The 21,750-nt window shown below is 36.5% G+C and overlaps 1 protein-coding gene across 14 annotated transcripts in view; it reads right to left on the bottom strand.

Annotated features, from left to right (window-relative positions):
- The window catches only part of C2CD5 (C2 calcium dependent domain containing 5), a 56,549-nt gene that overhangs the window by 4,412 nt on the left and 30,387 nt on the right, over positions 1-21,750 (bottom strand). For 4 of the 14 annotated variants that reach the window (XM_063395256.1, XM_063395270.1, XM_063395267.1 and 1 more), the window contains 16 exons: positions 16,434-16,548; positions 14,540-14,728; positions 12,688-12,879; positions 11,848-12,034; positions 10,761-10,925; positions 10,301-10,441; positions 8,574-8,637; positions 6,707-6,768; positions 6,155-6,253; positions 5,689-5,778; positions 5,369-5,456; positions 4,249-4,335; positions 2,816-2,866; positions 2,002-2,055; positions 1,701-1,772; positions 694-884 (listed from right to left, as the gene is read on the bottom strand). In XM_063395256.1, the coding sequence (XP_063251326.1) occupies positions 694-884; positions 1,701-1,772; positions 2,002-2,055; positions 2,816-2,866; positions 4,249-4,335; positions 5,369-5,456; positions 5,689-5,778; positions 6,155-6,253; positions 6,707-6,768; positions 8,574-8,637; positions 10,301-10,441; positions 10,761-10,925; positions 11,848-12,034; positions 12,688-12,879; positions 14,540-14,728; positions 16,434-16,548 (1,847 nt within the window). Of the gene's footprint in view, positions 1-693; positions 885-1,339; positions 1,803-2,001; positions 2,056-2,815; positions 2,867-4,248; positions 4,336-5,368; positions 5,457-5,688; positions 5,779-6,154; positions 6,254-6,706; positions 6,769-8,573; positions 8,638-10,300; positions 10,442-10,760; positions 10,926-11,847; positions 12,035-12,687; positions 12,880-14,539; positions 14,729-16,433; positions 16,549-21,750 lie in introns of those variants that run through there. The other 10 variants (XM_063395260.1, XM_063395262.1, XR_010080138.1 and 7 more) reach the window with 10 other exon arrangements.

Raw genomic sequence — 21,750 nt, 5'->3', positions numbered from 1 at the left:
CAAAAGGACAGGAAAATTTTAATAAGGATGGCTTGCATTTCACATGCTCAGAGGATTTTTTCCCCATGCAGATGGAGATCAGGGTTTGAACATCACCTCTAAGCTGGTGGTGTGGTCATGGACTCACAGTGTAATTTTTGATGCTCATCACCCAAAGTTTGGTTACAGAGAATGCACAGAATGTAATGTTAGAAATTAGCATGACATGATCTATGATATGGGCAATGTTATATTAACCAAAGAATTTTAAAATCCAAATACACTTTGAAAGTTCATTACTGAGCTTGCTAGACAAGACAAGAACAGATGACTTATTTTTTTCTTTAGCATTTAATTTGGGTTCAAATCATCCCAACTTCTACCACTGTTGGTCAAAGACACATTTTTTCCATATGGTTCTGGTGAAGAATTCACTGGTTTAGTGTGTTCTATCCAATTCAATAGCAATGGCAATTGTTAATTAACCCCTTCCTAACAGTGCCAAACACAAAACAGCTTTGTGTGTTCCATGACAAGAGCAGTGCAGTGGAACTTGCTCTGCACTCAGCACCTTCCCAGAAACGACACAAATTCTGGTTTTTTTGAAAAAAAGCCACTCCCTGGCTGTGCCACACCTCAACTCAAACCTCTGATTCTTACAATTACCAAGAACTTCTTCCCTGCCATAAAATGAATCCCTGCCACGCAGCTCACCTCACGCAAAGAAGTGGTTTCTCGTATAAAGAACATGTTGATTATCCCAAGGTATTTGGTTATTTTCGCCCCAGGGAGAAAGGAAAGAGGAGTCATCTTAACAACTGAGACAGTGGAATTGGTGCATGATGGGACAGAACGGTGCCGTAAGTACCCCTCAGCCAGTGGACTTGCTTTTTCAAGGGAAGTCGCTGAAAAATGGGAAAAAACCAGGAGAAAATAACTCTCAAGATCCATCACTGTTCCTCAAAACACAAACCCTCTTCTTTATGGTTTTCCAAATAGCTTGGTGACAACATTCAGCTGCCTGTGATGCTCAGCCACAAACGTGAGAAAGGAAATCATGCAAGCATGCAGAAGGAGACAAGAAGCTGAAATGGCATTTATTTGAAAGAGTGGCATTCCTGCAAAAGGAAAACATTGAGGCGAGCAGCTGCACATACAACCATCGGTTATAATGTGAAGGTAAAGAAAAAAGTGCCAACACTTTGAAACATGTATTCTGCTGGAAGAACAAATTATAGGAAGTGTGAAAGTTGTTGTGTTTCCCCAGTGCAGCATTTTCCATTAAAACAGGTATTAATCTCTGCTCATTTAAGCAAGATAGTCAGACCTGTGGCCAAAGAACTACTGAAAACCAACTCACCACTTGCTAATTTAGTGACCACTGCCTTGATTGTCCCCTTGGTGATTGCTTCCTGTTTCTCACCCCCAATTTTCCAAGATCATACATACACCTACATCCATGCAGTGGATGTTATACAATTAGTAGGCGTACACATGAATGGAGAACTAATTAACAGCAAGACTTCATTTGGCTCTTTATTCTACAGGTTCATCAACACCCTACGTGAGGTTACAGAACAATGTCAGCGGTTTTCACACTCGGGAACTCATTCTAGATGTGGTCTGCAATGCTTCTGCTGGGCAGGGCACTCCCTAAGTGACCACTGGGAAATCAGAGAAATGTCTCAGATTATCAGAACGTGGTAGAAACAGCCGCCTACTTGTCTTAATTGATCCGCGCCTTATGGTCTGAGCTTTCAGTTTAATCAGCTCTATCCAGCTGTTGCATCTGTCTGCAAAGGAACTGTAATCAACTGACGTTGCTGGAAACACAGACAGAAAAACAAAAGAAAAAGAAAAAAAAAACAGAAAAAAAATATATGGATGATGTCTCTTGCTCATCTCAATGCTCCTTTTTGAGGAAGCAGTGATTGGTGTCTGAGAGAGAACAACCATCCGTTTGCAGGTCTGTTTAAAAGGAAAAGTTACAGGGTAGGCTTGGACTGGTCCAAACCAAAGTACCGATTTCTGGTGATGTCCCAGCTCTGAACCAACTGCCTGAGTGGGACTTCAGCACTGAAAAAACATGCAAATACAGTCATTAAGGACTTATGCTAGATTAGGTTTTTTTAAATCTCAATTTAGGTTGTAAATTATGGCTTTTTAAACTTTATTTAAGCCTTTTTTAATTTTCATTGGTTTTTTTTTTCCTTACAAAGAGCTGCTGATCAGGATTTAAACTTCCCAACTGTCTTTATCAATAACTAACCTACAAACTGAAAAGAAAAGCTTTGGTGATGAGGATAAGAGTCACAAACTGAAACAACACCTCTGTTTTAAACACAAATTAACCCTCCTTACAGAACAGTCTTCTTTGCCCCAACACCCTCCCTCCACCACCCCTCCCACTATCATTACAATAAGAAGTAAGAGTTGTTTCTGTATGACTTTTGGTATTAGTTGCAGGGGTGTTTGCATATCTTTAAAAAAAAAGGAGGGGGTTGCAAACACCGTTTCTTCATCACCCTGAAGAAACGGGAGGAACACATGCTAACTTCAAATTAACACAGGCAAAACAGCTCTCTTCCCAGGGACTCATCTGCTGTCAGATAAAGTTATATCAGTGTACCTGACAGAGAGGCTGTTGTTATTAACAAGTCTAACTTTTATAATGAAAAATCACATCAAATATTAGGATCTCATTAAGCCACACCAGAGCATGCATTCTCAGTTAAGTAGTAAACACTTCCTGGATTCAGACACATCCAAAAAGAGTATACCAATATCCCAAGAATGCTCATTCTGTTCTGGCAGACACTAAATTAAGGGAACTCACCTCTCTGAGCAGCAGGAATACCTGTGTGGGAACTTGCACCCTCCAGGACTTCTGACAAAACAAAATGAATTCCGTTCAGATAATCTATTAATTAGAGTCAGGTAACACAGGTCAAGAGCTTCCAAGAAACATGGGAGTGACACATGGGCCTGCAGTGACAGGACAAGGGGGAATGGCTCCACACTGACAGGGAGTAGGTTTAGATTGGATATTGGGAAGGAATTCTTCCTTGTGAATTCCCCACCCTGTATATAGTATACTGTGTGCTTTGATAACAGAGTCAGTATAAATAATTCACTTTACTAAAACTACCTTGCAATTTTAAGATGTTTATTTATTAAAGGTCACCACTGTATAAGATTGTAAACCAGTATTTTTAAAGCAACACTCCTACAGAAAAGGAAAAATATATTAAATATCCTGTTAAGTAAATGTAACTACAATGAAGTTGTGAAGAAATGACAGATGGAATAACTTTCTGGCTGAACTGCTCTGTCTACAGCATGATACAGAATGTGGAGGATGTCAGGAAAAGGGGTACAGGGGAACAGGCAGGGAGCACAGACCAGTAAAGGGTAAACACACACCAGCAGAAATTTCTGGATAGCTTCTCTTTTTTGAAAATAAAAAAACGTAGCAAATTAAAACTTAAGCATTAAAAAAATAAAAATCAGTAAGAATGTTTTGCTGAAATTAATCTGGCCTCTGAAAATACAAGTAAGTGTGGTATGCACCATTCTTTACACAAATGATATAACAGGCAAAAAGGGAGCTCAAACATTTACAGTAATTCCCAGATATTTAATTTCTTCTCTGTAACCATTTTGGTAGATAATCCAACAGGGGAGAAGGAATAAAAGACAACTGATTTCAATGAACTGAATTTTTAATGCAGTCATGGAAGAACTGTGACAACCATTCTTGAAATGCAGCTCTATCTCAGGCAAAATAAAGCAGCTGTTTAACAGCTGCGCTGTACAGATTATTTACTGTCCAAGTTTAGGCTCCTTTCACTTAAAGGAAATTTGCATGCAACCAGTATTTGGTAGATAAAGTACTTCCCATCATGAAAACAGTGAGATTAATTATGTCAGGCTGAGAAAACAAGGAGGTACTTTATATGGGCCATTTACAATATGCCACAAGCCTAATTATTAGGTAATTGATAGATGTGTTAAATGACACCCAACACCCAGTGAATTTCAGCATCTTCAATATTCTAAATGCAAAGACAGGAAATACAGACAGAATGATCATCTCCTGTGACTCTCAAAAAATTTGACAACAGGAGTAAATATACCTGTCATACCTAGGCAGCAAAGCACATTTAAAGACTGTGAAAATACAGATATTTTAAAGCCTCTACAATTATGAAAGAGCAGAACTCAAAATCCATAAAAAACAACAGTTCAACCTCCTTCCCCTGAACTGACCTTTAGCTGGAGAGAATGGTTGAGAAGAAAGGGGATCAGAGCAAAGTTCCAAGGGAAATTGTAGCTGTTCTTCATTGTCTGTAGATGCTTCAACAAAGAAAACATGAACAACTGATAATTAGCCCCCAAAATAAGATTTGCCAGTAATTACAAGCAGAGTCAATTTAGGCAGGTCTGACTTGAACAGGTATTTTCAGCATGTGCATAAAGTGATGCAGTTCTGCAGAAATTGGTGTGTGACAACAAATCAGCTGCAGCACTGAACAGAGCTTGTGTTCCACTGAAAAGGATCTGAAGTTTTTAGGAAAAAATAAAGTCCATTCATGCTTTTTTCTTTTGATTCTGCAGTTGGATCTAAGTCAGCTACTATAATAAAAATTAGCACTTATTTTACATGAAAGAAAACACTTCACTGTCACTGCTGAAGAAGTCAGCTATAAGTAATGTTTTAGAAACACATGGCTCTGTTCTACTGTCTAATTCCATTCTGAAGAATTGAGTATCCTCAGAGTTCTGTCTGAATTCCCACCTCCAGAGTGCACACATAGATATTTAGCATAAGATGGTACTTCATTAGCAAGGTGACACATGCAGGTCACAGCAGCCTCTTCCATTCCCTCTTTGTGCTTCAAAACTATTACTGACCTGCTTAAGGATTTTCAGAAGGCTGGGTTTCTTTAAAAGTATTAGGAATAATTTATTTTCCGCCTTCTTAAAGTATGGACAAAATTTCTACGTCTAACAACAAGTATTCTCTGATGATTTACACCACATGTTCCAAAATACAACAGAAATGTCATCAGCTGTTACACCAACCTTTCAGAGAAAAATAATCAAAGCAGTATCATAGAGAGAATAAAAAAGGACTATAAATTTGTTGATTATGTAAAATAAATACCTAATACTTGATAAATAAGTCATCCTGCTGGAAATCAAGTACATGAACTGTAGAAAACCTCTATGTGTTGAAAGAACCTCCCTGAAAAATATGTATATTTGAACTTGATGATCCTTGTGTGTCCCTTTCAACTCAGAATATTCTGTGATCTGTACATGTAACTGCAATTAAAATCCAGACTCATTAGGGGATAACAAAGGAAAGATGCCTCACAATATTTACCTCTTTGCTGTGATTTTTCTGTAGGTGCTTTGTTGGCTTGGAGTGCTTGGTTTTTATCATATGTAATGGCAACAGCAGTGACTGCAATCTGCAAATCAGAAATATTTGGCATATTAGGTAAGTTGATCTCTTGTGCAATCTGAAAAATAATTTTGCACACAAACAGTTCTTTGCATAGGAACATAATAGGTAAAAAAAATAAATCTAAGAATTCACCAGACATAGCAGTAAAATAAATCCCAGCCCAGTTTACCCTGAGCAGCAAATGTTAAATAGGGCCATGCCTCTGTGCTGGAAGTAAAAAGCAGCAATTCACTTACCTGAACTAATTCATCCTCTGGCAGAGCAACTGTAAAGTTGACATGGCACAGACAGCAGGGAACCATGGACCGGAGTTTAAAATACAAACTCTGTTGGAGACAGGAGATCATTTTGTGTTACTCAGGAAAAAAAAAGTGTGGCTTATTTCAGAGAAATTAAGGATCAAAACTCCTTTTATAGTAGAAGTCATCTAATTATGTTAATTTTTTCTTGATAAAGAATTACCTGTGTGAAAAGTCAGAGCTGTCTTTCTATTTCTGGAGTATACTGCCAATTCCAAAAGCTTTAAAAATCCCCAATATACTAAAAAAGGCTGAATCTATCTTTACAGAAACTCACAAACTAATTACAGACATTTTGCAGTCTCTTTTCAAAATTATGAGGCACATGTTATTTTCAGTACAGCTGAATTTTACTTGGCTTCCATTTGAACACTTAAAGAAGTATTTGAAATAAGATTCTTACCTTCAACAGATTCTCACAGAGATCATTAAAGTTCTTATTGAGTGTTTGATTTGTTGGGTTAATGTTGCTTAATCTGGACACTCTAACTGCTGTGAACATCTGAATTAGAAACAAACATGGGGGGTTTTTGCCAACACATGCCAAAACATTTTATCCAGTGCCTTAAAGCCAAATTTATAAAGAAGGAAAATAATGTAAAATATATCAACATATATATTTAAGTAACAAAAAAATATGTTAGCTAAGCAAGACAGTCAATGATCTGTTCCCTTTAAGGGGCTTCATAGTCAAACCTTTCAAAAAGCCAAAACCTTCAGGTTCATATTTACTGTAATTACTTTCATATTTCTGTATTAGGTTATTTGTTACATAACAGTATTTAAAAAACCAACAAAGAAACAGGTTCTCATACCTTATTGTTCTTACTAAAATACTACTTTTATTTCTCTCACAAGGATGTCCTTTGAATTTATCTTTCAAAATATATATTTAAATTGCTACAGCATATTTCAATACAATTTAGCAAAAAGTTTCAATTTTCAATAATCTTACTTGAATTTCTGGTGTCCAGTTATTTATACCAGGCATAATTTCTGTGTTGCAACTATAAAAACCTGTGAAGAAAATAATTGGGAAAAAAAGCTATTTTATACACTGCAATATAAAAATACTTGTAAAGGAAACATTTGTGAGAAGGTTTTGCAAGTATTTTCCCTCATGTAGTTTTGAATACTGAATAATACACCAGAAATGAGATCAACATTCAAAAAACAAATACAGAATTCTTGTAGGAGGGGCCAACACCCCAAATCTACAACTGCTCCATCTATTTCTATTAGATAAACTATGCACAAATAAGGATTTTTTTTTAAAGGTGTGATATGAAAAGCTGAAAAGCCAACCCTTAATAGAGAGGCTGTAAAAGAACTACTGCAGTGACTGAATGCAAATTAAGAACAGAAGTACAATGAGCAGCAGAGTAAAATAAGTTATTAACAGCAAATCAGCGATTCTGAAAGCCTGAAAATACAGTTAAATAAGCAGAAATCAGGTCAGTCTGGTAGGGCCTATATAAAAGCACAAAATGAACTAGGAAAGAAATTGTGTAGCAGCTTGCACAGGGTATAAATATTAATAGACTGCCTTTCAGAACATCAAAAGCAGAAATTCTGTTGAAGAATCAAATAAGATTTAGAAAGGATCTGCAGAAATAATGACATGAGAGCAGAAAACATGCTTTTCTTTTTACAGTAGTGCAGTAGAGCTTCCCACAACAGCAGAAAAACAGTCCCTTCTTTATTTGTCTTGAACAAATGTCTGAAGGAGATACTGAACCAAAAGACAAATGAAAAAGAGAGGTTCTAATAAATCCCAGAACAGGCAAAAGATCAAACAGCTCATTGACACTGAACTCTCAACTTGCTCCACTACCAGAGAAGAAATTCTTTAATCCTCAAGAAATAAAGTGCTAAAGTGACTGGTCCTGCTCATTTCCTTAGTCCAGGTATCTCTGTTACTGATCCACAGGAACTACTCCAGAAAAGGGAGTTGGTGAGCAGATGGAAAATTAAGATTCAATAAAATAAGAGGAGCTGGTATCAGTTTCCTGAGGAACACTCACTGCTCCCCAGCTCTCAACAAGCACATAAACAAAAGGCTCCTGACTTGGAACATCTACTCTGGACATCAGGGGGCTTTGGAAAGATCCTTCACCAAGGTCTCTTTAACAAACTAAGAATGAAGCATCATCAAATGAAATGTAAATGTAAGAGTAGGAAAAGAGGGACAAAAATGCTTAATTTTCACAGTGAGGACATCTGTCATTTTGGATTTTGTGCTTTAAACATATCAATAACTTACATGCAGAAGAGGATAAAACAAGGGGATTGCTGATGGCCTTAATTTAGGGCAATAAAATCAAGTGCAGCAGAAGTGGATAATCAGTGAGGAATAAAAGATTTGGTGACAGTAATAGGTAACTGCAAGGATAGTCCTGAGCTCGTCATGACTCAAATTTATTAACACTGAGATCAGTTATTAGGAAGGAAACCAAGACTTTCTCAGAAGAAACACAGGGAAATTCACAATGACAAGAGGAAGAACAAGGACAAATCAAATGTCCAGAGCAATTCCTATTTAATGGACAACTATATTTGCCTCTTATCCAGATCCAGCAGTTCTGTTGGGGAAGGTATGACATATCTATACAATCACAAACAGCATAAAGACAACTGATACCAGGCAATAATTAGTTCTCTATTCTACTTTCATTAACCTGGAACCTACACATTTGTAACTCAGTCTAAAAATCTTCAGAATACTGTCAGTTTCTTTGGAATTTTAAAAATAATTTTTAATAAAACTGGTCATATTTTGTCATTTTGCAGCATAAATTAGAAAAATATGGTTGTAACTATACCAGAAGGTGGTGGGACATCTGTCAGTAAAGAATGTACATCTTCCATTGCATCTGTGTCATCAATCTGCAAAAGGGGAATCATTGAGAAAATCATGTTGCTGTGCCAGTGAGAAGAAATAAAGAAATAAAGAAGAAATAAAAACCTCAATTCCACTCAACCTTTACCACTCTTATTTTAGATCAGACTGAGAGCCCTGCTACCTTCTGTAAATTCTTCTGCTGTGTCTTTACATTCATCCTGTCTCACTGACCTGCAAGAGATCCAAATTTACCCTTGACTCCCAACATTTTCTGATCAAGTGTTTTAGAAATGGTTTATAATTTAACTCCAGTATTGAAGTGTTTTCTGTCAAGTAATGTCTCCTCCTCACTCTCCATGTAAAAGGGGTTGTCTCTTTTTTTTTCCCTTCAAAAACTGAACAAAACCAACCCAGATATCTTTTCCTCTCATAACTGCTCTTCTCAGCCTCTTTCAGCATATCCTCATCACAATGAAATTTTTACTACTTTTTTCTTACATAGCTCTAGTGAACAATGATTTTACTCTTGAAAGCTTTGTCAGGAGTTTAACTAAATCTTCTGGAATATTGTTTCTGATATCCAATTAATCATCAACCAAATACCCAATTTCTCAAGTAAGACAGTCGTAAATGATTCCACAGATAAAAAGTCTTTTTTTTCCTATAAATACCTTACAAAATCCTCAATTTTTTTACAAAAGTATTCAACCCTTTTTGCAAAAGCACCAACAAATCTAAATTTACTATCTCAACTCTCCCAAACTGTTTTTTTTCACTCTCCTTTCATACCTCTGTTTCCAAACAAACTGGTGTTAAAGTGCTCCCTCGCTCTTCCTATCTACAACCTTTCTTCCAGATGATTTTCTATGAAGATGGTGATTTGTGAAGATTAACAAAGCCTTAGAAATACCTTAGGCTGCAATTACAGGCTGTATTTTGAATTTTAGTCAGTGATAGGTATTTGTACTGGATGATCAGAACTTCAGCCCTTCTGTAACACTTGCTGGAGTATTAAAGACTTCAAAATGGACAAAGTTCAATCATGTCTCTGAATTTTAGTAAATAGAGAGGTAAAAGAAATCTGTGTCCTTTATTCATCTGTAGGTGTTGTTTCCAGTTGCAGCTGTAGAAAGGACTGGAAGGTGTTGTCAGAAGTTGTGAATTCCTAAACTGTGAAAAGCTATAGCTGAAATTCAGAAAAGCTTTTTTTATGTGCTCTCTTGGCACATGCAGCTTTTTGAATGCTTTGAATAAAACCCATTCTGGAAGCCAATAATTCTGAATGTTCAACTACAACAGCAGGAGCTTTGAAACAGGAGGAAAATACAATCTTTTTATTTGCTAAATATAAAGTGTGGCAATACAGAAACTCAGTGTTTATAAAAATGCATCTTGTCATTAGCCTGATCTGCTGCTTGAAGCAAGCAGAAGGACATTTCTGAACAGCTCTTAATTATTATTCTAGAGATGGCCACATACTCATGAAAACCAGGGCAATCTTTCTTCAGACAGAGCTGTGCTTCAAGCAAACAGAGTAAGAAAAAGAGATAAAGCAAAATCTAATACTTCACTTTTTCTATTGATACAAAAGAGAAAAAAAATACACATTTTAGAAACTGTTCTTGGAGATGAGTAAGAAACTTTTCTTTAAAATATATATTTCAGGAGGAAAAAAGTATAAAGATGAGTAGTGGAAATATTTATTACCTCCAAGACAAAAGCATCCTTCTTTCCATGTGAAAGGTCAAGCTCTGTAACTTCATCAGAGCTTTCTGACTGAGATCTCAACAGCCTGGAACGTTGTCTTGGCTCTGGGATGGGAGACCCAATAATTTCTTCAGGTAACTCCTAAAAAGAATGGAAGAATTAACAGATGTTGTGCCCAGCTTAAAAATCATTCCACTCTACACAATTTGTTAAGGATTCTAAGAATCAGATCATTCTGAAAATTATATTCTACTGAGAGATATATCTAAATAATACCAAATTGATCTGGCTGTGTGGCTAAAGAGATCTGAGAACTCCAGCAGCTTTCCAAAATACAGTAAAAAAGTCTGTATATTTACTCATAAATAAACTTACATTCTGAATGATTCAGTAAGGAAAAATGACTATATAGTGTATATATTCGAATCAGAATGTTTTATTTTTAAGAATATTTACTTACTGGAGGATTAATCTCGTAAAGCTCCTTGTTTTTTGCTATTGTATCATTTATTTTCTTTTGCATATGGGATATGTGCTGCTCATAGGTGCCATCATTTGGAGTCTTCCCAGCAATCTGGATACCTCCAGGTGTTGGCAGAGCTGCTAAATACACGCCTGTTGCAGACTTTTTAAAAGTCAGAAAGAAAAAGACAAGTATATAAGCATGAATTCCTAATATTTTCATATAAAGCTTTCCATAATGCTTAAGCTAAAACAGGATTGTAACACACAAATTACAGCAGTCCCTGTTGCAAATAAATAAACAGATCTCTCCTCTGCTCACTTATGAAATAAACTTCACTATTCTTTTAAAAAACTCCTAAACTTGCCTGAAAAATTCCAAACAAACTAAAAATTAAAGCCTTTGCCCCAGCATGTTTTGCATCAGCAAATAGTTTTTTACAGATTTTGAAGACCTAAAATTTGGACACACCATTTACAGCATCAGTGAGGTTGTGACAATCCTATTTCTATTTAGGAAACAGATCATGACAGACAAAAGGTGTCAGCCAGAATTACCCAAGCATCCTCTGATGCAGGAAGAGGCAGAATATTTCACTGTTCTAAACCAGCATGGAAGAACGGGGTTAGGAAATATTCTTAATGAACATACCTTGACTTTCTCAAATCTATTATTTATTCCTTCAGTTTCATCAAAGAAGAAGCAACAGACCTTCCCCTTGTTGCCAAATAACCAAAAAATTTACTGAAAGACTTCATTTACCTCATTTATTTGGAACTGCAACTCAGTTTGAAGAACAGTGATAGGAATACCATCATTTTTCTACAATTTGTGCCATTAAACTGTTTAAAGATTATGTTTCTCTCATCCCCTTTTTTGTTTTCTGCCATTTTCAAGAGACTTGAATCTTCTTCTGCTGGTTATGAAAGCCAAGTCTGCCCTGATTTTACAATAATTAAGACCCCTGGCTGTTAAAATGACGTTTCAGTATGTCTGGTTACTCCGAATTCCACACCACTTGCACATCTTCCTGAAAATATCCTGCAAGAGAGCCCAAGAACCCCAGGATTGCAGCAGTACTTACTGCCAAGCCCATCAGCATGTTCTCCCCCACAGTGATCTGGATTCTGAGCCCAAAGAGGGCGTTCATTCCCCTCAGCTTGAGCTTGTTCATCAGCTGTGTGTGCACTTCGTACTCCATGAAGGGCAGCAGGTTACTGATGGACGTGGCGTTGGCTTCGGCCTGAGCCTTCTTCTTCAGGCGGCACAACCTGGCAACACCAACCAGCACAGAGAGATTTGTGAAGACTGAAAGGGATCACAGGGGGTATTAATTATTTTTTTCCTCGTTGTATAACCTAATACAGCTTCTTTTTCAATTCTTCTGCATTGCTGCAACAGTAAAATAAAATGCCGGCTCTTTACAGGAACTCCTTGAGACAGTGTCATCTGAAAATTTCCATTTTCAGCTTTTCTTCTAGTAAAATCTCTAATGCAAACATCAAGCCTCAAACATTTCAGGCACAAGTACAGAAAATTACTACCGTAATTTCTAGTGCTAGAAGTTTTAAAATTCCTATTAATACAGTTATTCAGGACACACATTGGAAGGGAGAAAAAAACCCCAATCCCAAACCAAACCCAAGTGCCCTCACAGCTAAAGCATTATTATCTGAAAAGATTAAAACAAAGAGCACAGCAATCTCATCTCTGTCATCTTCCACTCTTTGGGTTTAGTCCTACAAGCTGAAATTCAAAGCCCACACCAGTGCAATGATGCTTTCAGGGAGAATTTTCATTCAAGAACACATGCCAATTGTATGTTTTATAATGTAAGGTTTGATAACACATCTGATTTTAGCAACGGGAATTTTCTCAAAGATCTCCACAACTTTACTAGACTAGGGAAGCATTTGACAGATACCTGGCTTGAATAAGACATCCCTTCCCAACAACTATTGCCTCTACAGGAAGGTCAATTGTGGTGAAAAGCACGTCAGGAACTTTTTGCTTCCTGCAGTTGTAACAGTAAGTGAGGTGAGCAGGAAAAGGCATGTTCAGTTCATCATATGGGATATGGCAAAATCCACAGCCTGGTGGTGAAGCTTCTTCAATCCTAAAAATACATTAGGGAGAGAATGCTTAAAACATCTGCATCTTGTTAGCCATGTGTAAGTGCACATGTGTATAAACACCTACAGAGACCTGCTTAAATCATACACCACAGCTAAACTCTGCTCTGTTATACCAATGTGATGAGTATTGCAGTATATGAACTAGAAGAAAAGGCTGCACACCTCTTGCTAAAATGCTATCAATAAAACTTGCATTAGACCTTCCTATGCAGGGATTGAGAAAAAAGACATTCAGTGACTAACAATTCATATAAACCTGTAACGTTACTGACCTGGCTTTAAGCAGTGTTAAGTTCTAAATACAACTCATGATACAACTGTTGTACAAAGAATTAACTGTACCAAACACACCAAAAAATCTCTTTTACATTCATTGTGCCCAAAACCCCTTAAGAGGAGAATACAAAGCAACCAATCATCCTTCTGAGAAGCAGCACAATATATATTAACATATATTAATATATCTGAGAAGAACAGCAAGATTATTTCCTAAGATAAGGTATCAGGTAAAACTTTATTTGCTAGAACACACAGCCTCCCTCCCCATGAGCAATACCCAGGAATGACCACTATAAAAATATGAACAGGGAAAGCCCAGGCCAACTGCATCACTGCAAATTCATTCTGTTTCACAAAACCAATTCTTCTCTGTGATTTTGCAGAGGTGCTTAAGCAAATCTGACAGATTTGGAACAATAGTTATCATAAGACTATGGAAATATATTTTGTGTTGAGCATGAGCTTTGTCTGTTTACCTGTTTTACCTCCCTCTGACATTTCTAATCTATGCCAAGACTCTTAGTAGCACCAAAAATACATAGTTTGATAAAAGTGCTATTTTTTTTATATGATGAACATGGTATTTCTATCTCTCCATCATATAACGACTACAGAAACAAATAATTTAGTTCTGGCTACAGTTTTTAAAACTATCTATACCAGAAGACAATAGTCTTCTGCTAAAAGAGTAAAAGAATAATAAATAGTATTACGTTGACTGGTTTATTATGGAAAAAGCAATGCAAGTGCTAATGTAATAAATAGCCTTGCTTACAACTATAATAATCCCTTGAAATATTTGATTACTATCCTGAGAAATACATAATAAATTATCAATATGCATTAATTTTTTTTTTTTCCCCCAAAAATAACTTTGTGGCAATACTCATTCATTTAATTTTGGTCACAAGAGCAGAAACAAAATGAAACTTCATGTTTGGCCTTCAGTTTCATGATTTTTTTCATCAACTTCAACAAACACATACCTATTTTGGAAAAATCTGGCATCATATGTGTTTTACAACCAAGCTGTTTTATCTCCCACACATAAATAGTATTTAATGGAGCATATATACACATATTACAGCCACAGCCACTTTTGGCTTTTGTAAGTTATCAAACACCTGTCATTTTTTTATTGTGTGATAAAAAATTGAGAGGAGAGACCTGAAGAGCAGCGAAGGAAAAAAACTGAGTTATGATCTGTGTTAGTAGTCCAAGGTGTTACCTTATTGAGACTGTTAGAAATAAAAACAGAGTATCTAATGTGGTGCAGAGCTCCATTACTCCTGTGGTGGTTGTTGTTAGTGAAAAGCAGTAAAGTGTTGGTCCCGCATCCTGCACTGTAACACTGTAACCTACCCTAATGGAGAAGAACTATCTTGGCTCTGAGGAAAAAAATCAACCTCTCCCTTCTCTGACCCTATGGAAAAGAAGCCAGGCTGCCATGACAACCTTTGTTCCAAACAGCCTTCCATGGTGCCATCCTGAAGGAACCTAGGGTTCAGCACAGCCGCTGTGCCAGACGCGGACAAAATACAGACCTCTTCACTAGGAGAGAAAAGAACAACAACACAGTGAATTCTGAGCACTTAGTGCTGCTTTTATAGACAATTATCACATTAAAAGGCTAGCACAAGTCTCAGTGAGGCTCAACATCACCACTAATTTTGTGCACTTGTGCAATTTTATCCATTAAAAAAATCACAAAAGATCCTCTTCTTGTATTTAAAGCATGACCACTGCACAAGCACAAGATGAAGAAGGGTTGGACAGAAAGATTTAAGAGCTTTGCCTCATGTTACAAATAATGTAACAACAAAAAGGTTAACCAGGTTTAAGTATAGTTTTCAGTTCTATGGTTAACAATACAAAGCAGTACAGCAAAGCAATAAAACATTAAAAAAAAAAGCAAGGCATATTTTTTTACCAAAGTAAAAGGGAAGTTGAGAGCATCAGCATCTCATTAACATTCAATTTTCAAAATGAAGTTACAACCCAGCACTGACAAGGGTGCTTCTTGAAGGACAGAAAGTGGCAGAACAGTAACATTTAACCAGGAAGAACTAGAATAATGGCACATTCTGCATGTAAAGTAACCAACCATACTTAGGATTTAGAGGAGTTAAAGCTCTCAGAACAACCACAGAGCTTTTAATAATTCTCAAGTTATTAAATAAGAAACAAACCTCTAATAATCAGTATAAAATACTATATTGAAAAAAAATAGAGAAAATCTTTCCCACATTTTCTAGAATGATACATGTGTCTTTTTCATTTGTTGTTTCTCTTTCCAAAATAATTTTCCATCCATAACATGTCTGGCAGACCAGTACTGACACACAAAGGCTTGTGCTTTAAGCATGGAATGAAGCTGAACTGGCAATAAGTATGGGAATTCCAATAAATATTTTATCAATAATCAAACACTACCACATTAAATTCCTTTAGAGAAATGCAAGCATCAAAATAACCCAATAACTGATTGCCTGCCTATGCTCTGTACAGTCTTTCCCCACAGTTAAGGTAGAAAAAAATACTACAAACTATTCATGCTTTTTACAAGCAGAGCGACAAGCAAAGGAATAAATGCTTCATTTTGATGTGTTCATCCCTCAGTGATGGAATAATTGAGGTAAATACAGTAAATCAAAACTTTTCCAACTTCTTTCCTTAAAAAAGCAAATCATTAGTGCTTTTACCTTAAAATATTTAGGCAAAATCAACTTGAAAGAAAATAAATTCAGATGTTTGAATTTGCTCATTACTTCCCAAATCCAATTCAAAATAGTGAATCAGAATAATTTTCTTTTTAATATCATCAGACACAAGTGGCTCCAAGGGTGAGCTTTTTCTGGGCCTGAAAAGTGAAGTTTTCCATTTAAGTTCTGGTCTGCCAGTTGTTATCCAATAATGGAACTTCAATACATTTACTTTTAGAAACAGTCTTAATTATTTAGGTAGATTAGGTTCAGAAAACTCCATGGATAAATCGATACTGTTACTACAAAGTAAATTGTGGGCTTTAGTTTAAAACAAAAAATTGTAGCATTCATTAGAAAAAACTTAAAACCTAGATCTAAACATGTATAAAAAATGCCAAATACTGACATTTCATAATCTCACTTAAATTCTGTGAAGGAGTTACAGAATAGACAGTAACAACAGCTGTACTGGAACAGTTAACTTTTAATCCACTGATGATGAAAGACATTTTCTGTGGCATTTTGAAAATCAAATCATCATCATGATTTACCAAATGCTGGTTGATTCACTGTAGCCCACTACAGCATGACAACCCAATGCCTTGGCATGGGATTTTATTTCTTGTCTGATTTCTGCCCACCAGGCATCTCGTGTCTCTGGTTCATCTGAAAGACAAAGTATAAATCAGTTCACTATTCTGTACTGTGCCAACACAAAGCTTCATGCAATTAACCTGAAAAGCTGAGGTTTTCATATTCAAATGTTTTGAATATGGACACTTTATTTCCTTCCTATTTATCACACTCCAAGGAAACACTAATGGGACTTTTTCACTAATTGTCTTGTTTCTGCCCCATGTGAGCAGGTTCTCACAAATTACTGCATTCTTGTTGTCCATATGACAGGTAACACTAAAATACTGCAGATACTGTTCCAATCTCTACCCATTTTTAGTTCCAAACCACATCCTCAGTTTCCAACAAGAGCAGTGTGTAACTTGTAACAAAGATACTCTGTAATGCTGAAAAACTAACAGTAATGAAAAAGTATTTGTAGTAGTAAACTAATATTTTACTTTGCTGTACACTTGATATCTTTGAAATAACCTCAATAGTTTTTCCTATTGGAAGCAATTCTCTGTTAGCCAGATTTTAAAAATATTTGTTCAGGACTGTCTCACTAATCAAACAGACAGTTCTGTGGCACTTCTAACTGTGAGAAGCCACAGGGACTTGAAACTACTCCTACATTTACAAAATGAAGTACAGGATGTGCGCTGTCAGTGCTTTTTAGCTCCAGTATCCTGGAAACTGCACCTTCCCTCCATGCCCATGAATGGATTCAAATTACCTTTACTGTCCTCAAGGTTTTATGTTAAATATATCCTGCCTGCTTTTCTTGGAAACTACAAGATACAAAAATACAAGAAAAGTGTGCTGCTAGAATAAGTTCGTGCAATCCATTTAACTGCTCAGCAATTAATTCCCATAACTAAAGCTCTTGTCTTGCAAGCTTTTTACATACGGAGCCAACAAATACTGAATTTGCAACTAGAATTTGTCAGCTGTTTCCTCTCTCAAAACTTACCTGTTTCACTAAATGTAGTTGGCAACTGTTGTTAATTGTTGATACAAAAAGGGAAAACCAATAAAAAACAATCCCTCAGATACTACCAAGGTTTCTGAGCAGAGAGATTGTTATGGAATTTCCCTGGAATTAACTGAATTTAGCACAGACACAAACTTGTGGCCACTGAGTTCTCCTTGCTGAATCATAATTTAAATATCAAGGTCAAAACCTGAAATTTATTTGGAACCAATTTTTTACTACCAGGAATATTTATCAGCACAGTGTATGATAACCACGTTATCATACACTTGGTTCTCTGACAACATGACAAACAAAAATGCAAGATGCAGATATACACAGAATTTAAAAGTTACTGAAACAGAAATATTGTAAAGTAAGATGTATTCAATATTGTAAAATAAGATGCATTCATTCATGACTTTACCTCAACTTTGCATTTCGAACTAGGCTTTTTCTAAACTAAACTAATGATCATTTTGTAATTAAAAGGAAGAGCACACAGGTCTGTATATTCAATTATACCTAACTTTAGATGGCAAAGCTTGTGTAACTCACAGCATTATGCTGACCAGCAGCAGCCTGGATGCTCAGACTGAAATTTATTCAACATTTGCTTTAAGAAATAAACACTGAACAGAAAAAAAAAACTTATAGTGAGAGTTCTTAGGAATGTTCTCTGCAATCAACAAAAATATACAGGTTAACATACACAACAAGGGATTCCTATGAACTGTATCTATCATGTTCTGTCATATCCAACTTCACTTTAGCAGGTTTCAGTGCACTACTGGCAGAATCCTGAGGTGCTGAATTTCACTCTCAGTGTGCAAGCACTGTTTAAATCCTCTCAGTGACTGGGAAAATAAACGCTTAAGATGATACTCAGCAATCCTGACTCAGATTCCTGGAGCACCTGCTCTCCTCAGCTTTGGAAACTGAGATTCCTACAGAAATGATCCATCACAACACAGGGCTGGAGCTCCCCAGCTCAGCTCTCAGAACCATCTGTGGTACAAAAAGTGGGAAATGCCTTCTCTTTGCACGTACCCTCTGGACAGAGGCTGCTTCTGCTGCCACAGGCAATGGCAGGAGGGATGGTTGAAAAGAGGGAGAATTTTTGGAAATGGATTGTAAGGCCAGGCTAAAAAATCGGACAAATTCAGAGTGTATGGAAGATGTGAGACCACAGGCACAGCCTGTGAAAGTTCTCTCTTGACTCTTTTCGGTGAAATGGTCAAGGATCTCAGGAGCAATTCCTCTTCCCCCCTCCAGCCACGGGCCAGAGATAGTTTTGATAAGCAAAATGTTTCTCTTTATAGACAAAAAGTCTCAGCAGCAGCAAAAGTGGTTCTCTGGCCATGCAGAAAAACACCTGCCCAGTGAGGCTGCATCACAGGCAGCTCCTTACATATATTGACTAAACAGCCACACAAATATTTGTACTTCACAGAAAAACACCTGCAAAGAAGAAATACCATTTTTTCTAGACAAAAAAAAGTGCCAATTTTTCAAAACCGTAACTTTTTACACCTTTTGGTTCCACGTGGCAAAAACTGCTTCTACTTATCACCAGTGACATTTCTATGTCAAAGTGCAAGAAAATGTGAAGTCATGATGAGGATTTGAGAGTTAGTAACAGGTGAAGTGACTGAGGATGAATACAAAGAGTGCTGTGAAATAAAGGTAAGGTTGATAAAGACAAGAAAGACATTGAAAAGGAAATGTAGAGTGAAAACTGAAATGGAATGAGATGTTGAAAGGAAACAGGGATCCTTAAAGTGAACATAAAAGGCAGAAATAGTGACGGGTCCCAAATTCTATGCAAACATTTAGCTTTCCTCCACAAAAATTCATAGTTTAAATTACTGAAGGTATTAAGAGACTTAGCAATTTTCTTACCTAACATCTATGAGAACACCTTACCATTATGGCAAACACATCCTGTTGTGAAGTTGCTCAACTCTGTGTCTTGCTAAAACAACATTTAACCCTTTATTCTAAAAACCTATTCAATATCCACACTAACAAAACTATTAACTACAGAAATGTAATGGATCATTTGCATTCTTATTAGAAGTAAGCAGTATTTTCTAGCCATTGTCTTCAGCGTTAACAGGATCAGGCCCAGTATCTTTCAAAGAATCCAACAATTTCTTATTGCACAAGAACAAATATTTCTATAAGAGTCATGCACAAACAACTGTTTGTAAGGAAGACTGGGACCTCTGCTTAACATATTTGACTATTTTTTTGTTCCAGAAAGAGGCCAAAAAAATAACAATTATTATGTTTATATACAAATACTGTACATTCACAGTTTACATGAACTTACCTTTGCATATTTAAAAAAAAAAATTGTCTACAATTAAAATCAAACACCATGACATCGCAATAATAAGTTGATACAAAACACTGAATGCAGTGCAATGTGTAGCATTCATATCCTTCTGACAAATATTTTCACAAGCAGCCTTTTTTGACACATGAGCCACACGATTTCACATGGGGATGCTGTCGTAGCATTTACAAGTTTAGTAAAGCTAAGGATTTACATAAACAATTAGAGGAGTCAGGGAAGCAGGATGGCATGTGTCCAGCACACTCCACGAGAGTGCCTGTTGGTTTTTTGGCTAAGGCAAAAGCTTAAGAACTAAGGGTTTGCAAAGCAGATTCAGCAGACAGGAGCCAGAAACGGTGGGTATTTTGGCGCATGCTTGGATCAGGTGACAGTACAGACTGAAAACTATGGCAGCTCACTGAAATGGTTACAGAAAGTAATGGCCCTGGATTCTAGGTGGAAGCAAAAAGGCAAGCATACAGAGCACTCAGTCACAAGCTGTTCTAGCAAATGTACCCAGTCGTTTGGACCAAGGTTTCTCTAGCCTTTAAGCAGAAGAGTTTGCAGGAAATTCCACTGCTGATTATGCCCCCTTTGGGGGAAGCCAAAGGCTGAATATTAAACTCGATTTATCAATGTTTCCAAATTGGCAGGATATTTATAGCCAAGTGGAAGCAAAGCACACTGTTCCTACAGCTGAGGACTTGAGAAACAACGTTGTCAACAGTACAGTGTTCTATAAAAATCGTGCCAACTCCGACCTCCTTCAACTGAAACTTTCCAAACTGATTTTATTCAGCAGTTTCATAAGACACAAACAGGACTTCTGTACCTGGAATGTTCTTGGAGTTAGCTCTATCCACCACCAAGTCACCCATCTCCTTTAAAATACAAGGTTGAGCTGTGCTATCCATGGAACAAAAGCCTGTAAAAATCTTTCACCTAGACACTATCACTTTCTCATTCATAAGAAGCAACACCTTTCCCAAGTTATTTGCTAGAGGTTCACTTGGACAGGTTCTTCCAAGATTTAGAAGAAGCTGCATTTTGCTAGTCCATACAGATTTTTTAAAACTGAAGACAGATTAAGAATGGCCTCTTGATGGCACAATTCATACCCAAGAGTTGCTGTATCCGTAAAGCTGAATCCTCAGACATCCTGAGGAAATTACTCCCAAGTAGGAAATGTCTGATACATTCCAACCAATTTTACATTGTGTAATTTAGTAAATATTTACACGTATAACACAATACTCTGACAGGAGGAGGACAATCATCAAAGGAAAATGTTCATGATCTATAAATGACTCGTTTTGTTGTTTCAGAAATGGTAATGGCTGCCAATAATATTCTTTCAGATTCAATCTTTGAATCTTTCATTAGGCAAAGTCATTATCCACACATCCAAGATTCCCTTATTTTTGTATCTTCTTAATGAAAAACCTACTAACAACTTATACAAAAAGAAGTGTGGTATTTTTCTGTAGGTTTGGCTGGTTGGGTTTTTTTAACTGACACCCTTATTAGGTTTATAAGAACCTTCCCTGGACCTTGAAATTTTATTTAATCCTTTCTGGTTATCCCATAAACATTGATATTATCATTTTTCTAAAATATTTAACAACTAAATAACTGTACAGAAACACAAATCCTCTGGTCTGTAAAGATTAACACAAAATTCAGGTAGCAAATAACTAAACCTATAGCAAAATAACCTAAAACTTTCAAAAAAGTTTCCAAGCCACACCATCCTTGTTTAAAAATACTACTCCCTATATTCATCTTTAAGATTAAAAGATGTAAAAATGAAAACTTGGTTACAGAAAGTGAAGGAAGCAGATTATAGGGATATATCAAAGGAAAACTAAGATACACTAAAGTAGCAGGAAACAGTGCAACTACAAGAGAACAGGCACTCTTACAAAGTGGAACTCCAAAT

The sequence above is a fragment of the Prinia subflava genome, chromosome 4 (genome assembly GCF_021018805.1).
Source record: "Prinia subflava isolate CZ2003 ecotype Zambia chromosome 4, Cam_Psub_1.2, whole genome shotgun sequence".
In the NCBI taxonomy this organism is placed as follows: Eukaryota; Metazoa; Chordata; class Aves; order Passeriformes; family Cisticolidae; genus Prinia; species Prinia subflava.
This window is presented reverse-complemented; position numbering and strand designations above follow the sequence as displayed.